This window comes from Leucoraja erinacea, chromosome 19 (genome assembly GCF_028641065.1).
Source record: "Leucoraja erinacea ecotype New England chromosome 19, Leri_hhj_1, whole genome shotgun sequence".
NCBI classification, from domain to species: Eukaryota; Metazoa; Chordata; class Chondrichthyes; order Rajiformes; family Rajidae; genus Leucoraja; species Leucoraja erinaceus.
The window spans coordinates 15,713,282-15,722,786 of record NC_073395.1 but is presented as its reverse complement, the minus strand read 5'-3'; the positions used below and the strand labels follow the sequence as shown (position 1 = coordinate 15,722,786).

The window sequence follows — 9,505 nt, the reverse complement described above, 5'->3', positions numbered from 1 at the left end:
TTCTTTGCAGCACTTCTTGAATAGAGGCACACAATTAGCCGCACTCCAGACCTCTGGCACATTACCCATGTCTAACAATGATTCATATATCTCAGGCAGGTTTAGTTTAGTTTAGTTTAGAGATACAGTGCGGAAACAGGCCCTTCGGCCCACCAAGTCCGCGCCGACCAACGATCCCTGCATATTAACTCCTACACACACTAGGGACAATTTTTGTATTTATACCAAGCCAATTTACCTACATACCTATGCGTCTTTGGAGTGTGGGAGGAAACTGAAGATCTCGGAGAAAACCCACGCAGGTCACGGGGAGAACTTACAAACTCCGTACATAGTCGGGATCGAACCCGGGTCTCCGGTGCTGCAAGGCAGCAACTCTACTGCCCTCTCCTGCAATTTCTTCTCTAGCTTTTCATCGTGCCCTTGGAAATATCTGATCATGTCTGGGAGATTTATCTACCTTTATATGTTTTAGTACATCTAGCACTAATCCTCCAGACATTGTCATTAACCTTCCCAAGTTCCCTAGACTTTATGTCTTTCTCCATAGTAAAACGGAGCAGAAATCTTCATTGATGTGGTGATGAATAAGATAGTACTTCTATCTTAGTTTTGTTTAGAGATATGTTGTGGAAACAGACCCTACAGCTCATCGAGTCTGTGCCAACCATCGATCACCCCAGCACCGGTTCTATGTTATCCTAGTTTCTATTTTAACCTACAAACCTGCGTGTCTTTCGAATGCAGAAGGAAACCAGGACACCTGGAGAAAACCTATGCCATCGCAGGAAGAATGTGTAAACTCCATACAAACAACACCCATAATCAAGAATGAATCCGGGTCTCTGGCACAATAAGGCTGCAACTACACCACTGCAGCACTGTGCTACCCTCTCTGCAGGCATTTTTATATTCATGTCTTAATAAATCACACTTGAATCCTTGAGAATAATTGTAGTTTTGTTGGCGCTCTGCACACTTTTTTTTTGTTTGAGGGGCCAGTGAATACCTTCTTCCATTATATTCCTTTTCTAGGGATAGACGTGGAACTTTTTCCATCTGCTAATGCTTCTTTTTTATCTTAATATATCTCCATTCTGATGATGTGAGTACATCTCCGTCTTAGCTGTGTCTTTTTTTCTGGGCTTGGTTTAACTTTGTCTGGCATGGATACCTTTTCCCAGAACCAATACCCTTTCTCTTTTAGGATGCATTTTTCAGCATTTAGTTTGAGTTCAGCCCTACCTGATTTATTCAGAGTTTGTCATCCGCTCCTTGAATCCAGATCTCATCTGCTATGCCTACTGCTCTCTTGCATTTTCTGTGGATGTTGGCCACTTCCAGCTAAAAAATATTATGGATTATTGTAAGGTAGACATTGGAGCTTCTATCAGATGATGCAAAGCAGTAGTAGGCATGTCAATGGGAATTAGTGACAAAGAGTAGATGGCAAGGTTGCTAACAGTGAAGATTGCTCATCAAACTTCCCATTCTAATTCATTTTTTGGCATTAGGCCTGTTGAAAACTTTAACACATGCTACTGTGAAGTGTTTGGTAGTGGCCCCACGTGATGACCAGATACAAGTCATGCAGTTCCAGGTATCTCCTCCTTCTTGACCAAGACTTTCTACACACATGGCATCCCGAACCTCTAGAGTTGACTCATAATATTCCTTCCATTTACTTGAGTTTGCACCTGGTAAGAAAACCATTAAGCATCTCAACCTGTTCCTGCATTAGGCTTTGGAACGATCACACAGAGAGTGGTGAATCTCTGGAACTCTCTGCCACAGGGGGTAGTTGAGGCCAGTTCATTGGCTATATTTAAGAGGGAGTTAGATGTGGCCCTTGTGGCCAAGGGGATCAGAGGGTATGGAGAGAAGGCAGGTACGGGATACTGAGTTGGATGATCAGCCATGATCATATTGAATGGCGGTGCAGGCTCGAAGGGCCGAATGGCCTACTCCTGCACCTAATTTCTATGTTTCTATGTTTCTATGATTGATTCAATTTCAACAGTGCTTAAATTTTTAAAAGACCTTGTTCTTTTAGAGCTCTTTTAGAGCATTCAAAGACAGCGGAGTCAAGGGATATGGCGAGAAGGCAGGAACGGGGTACTGATTGTGGATGATCGGCCATGACCACAGTGAATGGTGATGCTGGCTCGAAGGGCCGAATGGCCTACTGCACCTATTGTCTATTGGCGGGGCGTCTATTCCCTGACTCATTTAATTTCCAACTGTAGAAAAGGTCCAATCCTTTCCCTCCTGTCTACAAGAGGTTGGGGCTGATCTTAATGCCTTTCCAGAAAACTGCTCTAATTTGCATTTGAGCCTAAATTTCGCAATGCCTCATAAATTCACCCGTCTCCCCTGTAATCAAGAGCTGCTAGAGTACAAGCACTGCATCTCTTTCTCTCTCTCCCCCTCTCTTTCACACACACACACACACACACACACACACACACACACACACACACACACACACACACACATACCAAATTGGCACCAGATGTTTCTTTAAGCCAACTTCAGCATTCACGTTGTTCACCATGTGGTATGGAGAGTTGGTCGCCGCTACGTTACATGTATCACTCGGACAAATCTGCTTCTTAATTGTGCATTATGCTTAACATTTGTGGTAAATGTGTTTATTTTGAGACTACGGGCCATATGTTGGGGACGCATGGGTACAGTGAACTCAAGCAGTGTTCTATATCTATAGGGGTGTACACCCGTGCACATTCTTGCTATGGCCTAAAACACTGGACATTTCTTGGCCTCTTCCTCCTTCAGCCGTTTCAATGGTGGATACCACTCCTCTTGAACGATCTTAACATTCGTTTCTTCTTTAACCCCCCCAACCCCCACCCACGCTTTGCACCGTGGAATTCCACCCCCGCCACCACTCCTCTCCACTGCCGACAAACTGAGTTTCCCCCAGGACTCGTTTATAAGCGAGTCGTCGGGCATTGAGGGATTATCCTCTCCATCTCCCCCCCAAGCCGTTCCCAAAGCCGGAGCTGGGGCTCGGTGCTAACGCGGAGGTTGCGTTGCGGTTGCTGAGATATGACCTGCCTGAGGAACTCAGCGGGTCAAGCAGCATTCTGGAGGGAAATTGTCAAACAACCTTTCACACCACGTCCAGACGCCACCTAGTCCATTTCCTCTGTGGCCACCTGACCTGCTGAGTTCCTCCAGCACTTTGTTTATTTTCACTGGGGATTCCAGCATCTGCAGTCCCTCATGTCTCGATCTGGTCTGGTTCCCCGACTGGGGCTGCGCCTTATATATTCCTGTTTAAGAAGGAACTGCAGATGCTGGAAAATCGAAGGTACACAAAAACGCTGGAGAAACTCAGCGGGTGCAGCAGCACCTATGGAGCGAAGGAAATAGGCAACGTTTCGGCCCGAAACGTTGCCTATTTCCTTCGCTCCATAGATGCTGCTGCACCCGCTGAGTTTCTCCAGCATTTTTGTGTACCTTATATATGTTCCTAATGAGAGATCGGGGTGTAAAGGTATACCCCACGCCGGGAAGAGGAAATCGCCCTCAGGATAATTCGCTGCCCCTAACTTTGACAGCTTCATACCCCGTCCAATCCCCACATCACAACGGATTCCTGAAACCGAGAGGCGATTGATTTTTCCCTTTAAAAATTGCAAGTGGAAAAAAAAAGCGGTATTTGAAAAATGAATAATTGGTCATCTTTTTTCTGTGTTATTCCTCCCTACTTAGATTATCAGACAGGCGTATAAATAACACTGAATTAGAATTAGTGTCAGTTGACAATTCGGCTCGACGAGGTTTCAAATTGAAGGATGAAAACAAAGCTGGCCCTCCGCCCCTCGCCTCTCACGGTGCAGCGTCGCTTTAAATGCCACTCTGATCCACAGTAACACTCGTGTTGATTAAACGCTCATGAACCCAAATAAATCTGGAAGTGGGTGTTCATTTTATAGACTGAAATCGGGTTACCTAAATACCAAACGCGCGGATGTGCCGCGTTATAATGAAGCTGATACATTTCATTGAAATGTAACATTTGGCAAAGGCGTGGCTCGCCGCGGCTTTTGTTGTGGCCCGGGATTGAGTGAAAAGATTCAATCTTTTATCTTCCCTTTAACATAATACAAAATATAAGAAGGGAAAGGTGGTAACCGGAGCATTGTTTTGGGTGGCGAGAGCCGGAATTCGCGATTGGAGGACGGCACTTTGCAGCAACGCTAATCGGACGGCCTCGCTTTAAGGAGGTGGATAAATAAAATATGATCCAGCCCTTCTGCCCAATGACATCAGTTTTTTCTCCCCTTCTCGGGCTGATTCTGTTGTATTTCATTCCTGGGAGATTTTCAGTCCGGGGCTGCGCGATTGCTCTGCCCGTTATTGTGGCTGCAGTTTTTTATCATTATTCTTTTTTATATATATAGATTAAAAAAAACACAAGAGGCTTTCTCTTGCGGTTGTTGTTGTTGTTGTCGAGGCTTAGACCTGCCGCTTTTGCAAGCCCGTCATTTTGTTCCGGACACCTGCAATTGGGCAGCGCCAGGCAGTAGGTGCGCTGCCGGGGGGGGACGGTGGAGGAGAGAGAGAGAGAGAGAGAGAGCTCCTGATGTGAGTCGAGGCAGATGCCAGCGCTGGAGGCTGCAAATATCCCCAGCCCATTGACGCGAGGCCACACTATCCCACCAGCGCAGTCTGTGTGAAGCCTTCACTGAGGTTGGCGGCGAATGAACAGCCCTCCCTTGCTGCCCCTCGATTATTTTTCCTCCTCTCTCGTCCCCCTGTTTATTTTTCTCCGCTTCCTCCCCACTGCTAGGATGCTGAAGGCTGTGGCGTGAGTGAGATGGCAGCGGGCCGGCTCTTGCTCTACGCCGGCCTCTCCATGGCCTTGTGCGCCCTGGGTATGCTGGCCGTGGCCATCTGCTCCGACCACTGGTATCAGACGGACGCCCGGAGGCACCGTGAAAGGTGCAAGAACTACGCCAGCCGCACCAACCCCCCGGGCTTCATCTACACCTCCAACAACCTGCCCCTGCGCGCCGGCCGCCGCCGCCTCGACCGCTGGGAGGAGAAGTTGCTGGGAGCCCGCAACCGGCGGCAGCTCTTCGCCATGAGCGCGGCCGACGAGTGCGGCAGGATGTACAACTCCACCAACACCGGGCTGTGGAGGAGGTGCCACCGGCTCGGCTTCGACCAGGACATCGCCGAGCTGATCGCCAAAGGTACGTGGGGTGATGGAGGCATAGAAATGGAGCTATACAGCACGGCTTTTCGGCCCTTCTAGTTTACATTCCGAACTCGTCCCATTTGCCCCCATTGGGTCGAGATCCCTCTACAGGTATGGACAAGATGCTCTTCAGTCCTCCCCCATCTGCCCTCTCCCCTTATTGATTAAATCCTTTCTGCCCACATTTACCATCCAAAGAGCCCAACACAACCAAAGTTTTGGCATCAAAGTTTTTTGTTGACCACCAATGCAGGTCACCAATTGACCACCAAGAGACCTCCCTCTTTTTAGAAGAGGGAGGTCTCCATATTGGAGTCATAGAACACAGCAACAGGCCCTTTGGTCCAATTTGTCCATGCCGACCAAGATGCCCATCTAATCTAGTCCCATCTTCCCATGCTAGACCCATGTTCCCCTGAATCTTTCCTCGTCATGCATATATGTCCATATCTCTTTTAAATGTTGTCATTGCACCTGCCTCAACCATTTCTTCTGGCAGCTTATTCCATATGCTCACCACTCTCTGTGTGGAGAAGGTTGCCCCTCAAGTTGCTATTAATATTTTCCCTCTCACCTTAAACCTAAGCCCTCTAATTCCTGATTCCCCAAAACTGGGGAAAACGGCTATCTATGCTCATCATTTTACATACTTCTCATTCAATCACACCTCAGTCTTTCCGCTTCAAGGAATGAAGTTGTAACCTCCAATCTCACCGGCAATTTGTTGAGGAGTGATCCCTGGGCAGTGCCTTCCGTGCAGGACTTATCCTGGGCTTCTCTTACCTAGCCAAATAGTTTCCGTCCCTCTATCCCATCAATGCTTTTAATTAGCAACCCCTCCAAAGCTTCAGTCAGGTGTGATGCTGCATATATACTCTGCATGATACTCCTCTTCTACCCTGGACTGTTTACCCGTAGGTATCCTGCCCCCAAACGGCAGTTCAACAGGTACGGGCCCAGTTTCGGCAGCCGGCAAGGAGTATCAGCATGTTCTGGGCTCTTCCTTCAACTATCACCCACTGTCGGCACATGGGTGATTGGGTAGCAGTCTGGAAAGGGATCCTAGCTTTGTTCCCTATCTGCTTTGTAGCCTGGTCACAGATGTCCTAACCCAGCACCAACTGAGTGGGCGAGGAAAGGGCAGGTAGAGGGGCAGGTGCATCAGACGGCATAAGAGCATACACAATAGAAGCAGCAGCGGACCATTTGGTCTCACGCTCCATCATTAATCAAGACCAGGGCAGATCTTTATTTACCTCAGTGCCATATTCCTGCACTAACCCCTAGATTCCTTAATTCCCTTAATAAGTAAGCATACTACTCGAGAAGCAAACTTTTGTACCACACAACAGACCCAATTTTCTGAAACAACACAGCGCCTATACTCCGTACTGCCGAGGGTTTAGATTCCGAATTCTGTGTACATGATAATGAAGTTGTGCATGGTTTTAAGAAGGCCCGTCTGTATTTCCACTGATTTTGCACAACAGTTTCCAGTAGTAATTAATGAAGCTGATGTGCAGCGTCTTAAAGGTGAAGGTTTTCCCACTCAGACCCGTGGTTTGGACGGTGTTGGATAAAGGTTACGCTTCTTTGTTATTGAGGCATGCGATCAAGAGGCCTGCAAAGTATGAAAAGCGGAGGAGGGAAGAAGAATTTTAACAAGGTCACACCAAGTGTGAGGTTTCGATGTCTGCAGGTGTCAGGAGGAAGGAATGTGTGAGGTGGGCAAAGGGTTCCAATGGGTGCGAATCGAAGCCAAAAGTGCAAGGCAATAAAAGTTGGAAAAGATGATCCCAAAATGTTGGAGTTGGAGTAACTCAGCAGGTCTGGAGAAAAGAAATGGGTGACGTTTTGGGTCGCGACCCTTCATTAGACTGATGGGACGCGGAGAAGATGGGAGTTGGAAATGGGTGTATGTGGTCAGCGTATGTATGTTCCGGTACACGGAGATTACAGAGAGTGTGTTGCGCGATGGCATGGCTCACATATTTAAATTGGCGAATGGAATTCCATCATATGTGTCTTTCTCATTACGTTTTCTGGCTGGTGTTGGGTGGGTGGGTGGGTGGCTGGCTGTGTTTGTGCAGCTCTGTAACTGAGACTACTACCAGCTGGTGTACACCGACGTGGGTGGAGAACAGCTCATCGCTTCTTGAATTTTCGAAGCTTTTCCGAAGCGTTACATTTAAACAAAAATTTAGACCCGTGAATCCTGTAGGATGCTGGTCCTGGTAATGACGTAATACTCAAGACTCAGCCCTGTCTGTTCAGCTCCATGAGCAATGGGTAGTGGCACTACATTACAGCTCGAGTCTGAGACATTGAACCACGGGCGGCACTGGTTAGTTATATTAAAGTGGCAGCAGTATTGGATGATGGATATTCGCTTGTGATATTGGACCTGACAATCAGTTGCTGAAATTAAAATATTGTCACTGATCGTTGACATTAGCGAGAAAAATATAATGGCATTCTATGCTGACATTAGACAGAAGGGAGTTAAATGTTCAGCAGTATATTAGATTGGCAGCATCTTTCATTAAGAGTAGACTGTTAGCACTAGGCAGTGATATTAAATTGCTCCCATTGTGTAATAAGATTAGATTGCCGGCATCCTTAATCGTTTTAATATTGTAACTGGTTAGACACAATAGACTCTTCGCGTTGTTTACTGACATTAAACCGATCGCTCAGTGAGAGGCGACGGATTACTGCCACTGGTTGATAGCTTTAACTACTAGCACTAGTTGATGACCAGCACCAGTTAGTGAAGTTAGTTTACTAGTTTAATGCATAAAATCATGAGAGGAATAGATCGGGTAAATGAACAGAATCTCTTGCCCAGAGTAGGGGGAATCGAGGACCAGGGGACATAGGTTTAAGGTGAAGGGGAAAAGATTTAATAGGAATCTGTGGTGTAACTTTTTCACACAAAGGGTGGTGGGTGTGTGGAACAAGCTGCCAGATGAGGTAGTTGAGGCTGTGAGTATCCAAATGTTTAAGAAACAGTAAGACAGGTACGTGGATAGGACAGGCTTGGAGGGACATGCACCAACTGCAGGCAGGTGGGACTAGTGTAGCTGGGACATGTTGGCTGATATGGGCAAGTTGGGCTGAAGGGTCACACTGTATCACTCTATGACTCTAATCATTAGTGATGGATTAGTTGCCAGCAATAGTTGTTGATGTTGGACTGCTGACATTAATCAGTGATGTTTGGCTCAATAATTCTAAATGTAACTAATAGCTTGTTGGTGACAGGGGATCACTGGTGTTTGTTGGTGACATTGAATGGCATCGGATTTGTTGGTGACCGTGGACTGCTGGGGTTTAGTGGCGACAATTACCATCACATTAGTCAGAGTTGAGGCACCATCAGTGGGCGATACCTAATTCATGGTAGTCCAGGACAAGGGGTCACAGTTTAAGAATAAGGGGGAAATCCTTTAAGACCGAGATGAGAAAAACATTTTTCACACAGAGAATCTCTGGAACTCTCTGCCACAGAGGGTAGTTGAGGCAAGTTCATTGGCTATATTTAAGAGGGAGTTAGATGTGGCCCTTGTGGCTAAAGGGATCAGGGGGTATGGAGAGAAGGCAGGTACGGGATACTGAGTTGGATGATCATATTGAATGGCGGTGCAGGTTCGAAGGGCCGAATGGCCTATTCCTGCACCTATTTTCTATGTATCTATGTAGTAGTTAATAATAGAATGATATTTTGAAATGAGGACATTATACAGGCCAGGCAACTTTGTATCACCAGCTTATAAACAGTGGATGGACTTGCAACCCAACATAATAACAGTTATTGCTATTGGGCATTGGTGACTGGCTGCCAGTGATCAATAGTGATATTGAATACTTATGTACGGTGAGTGTTGTTAGACTACAAGCATTGATCTGTCAGTTAAAAACGTTAGAATAAACTCAGTGGAAGTATGAGGAGGTTAACAAGTTTGAAGAAGCTTACTAATGAAGGAAGGTTGGCTGATCTGGTGTGCTTTCGTTTTAATAGAAATACAGCGGGGAGCCGTGTAAAGTTATGAGAGACCATGAATAGGAGCTTTTATCCTTAACAAAGAGGTTAATGCCGAGGTTTAAATTAATGGATGAAATATGATTATAGTGGATTTGACGAGGAGGTATTTTTCAATCAGAGATGTAAAGATATGAGGCTCCCTGGCTGAAAGATGTTCGAATCAGGGACCCTCATCACATTTAAAAAGCTTTTGGATGAGTACCCAATATGTTACAGCATAATTTACAGGG

At 46.3% G+C, this 9,505-nt stretch overlaps 1 protein-coding gene across 1 annotated transcript in view; it reads left to right on the top strand.

Annotated features, from left to right (window-relative positions):
• The first annotated feature begins 4,300 nt into the window (after positions 1 to 4,300).
• tmem178bb (transmembrane protein 178Bb) overlaps positions 4,301 to 9,505 on the top strand; it is a 241,499-nt gene continuing 236,294 nt past the window's right edge. The window contains exon 1 of the mRNA XM_055650372.1: positions 4,301 to 5,225. Within this exon, the coding sequence (XP_055506347.1) occupies positions 4,847 to 5,225 (379 nt within the window). The 5' untranslated portion in view covers positions 4,301 to 4,846. The remainder of the gene's footprint in view (positions 5,226 to 9,505) is intronic.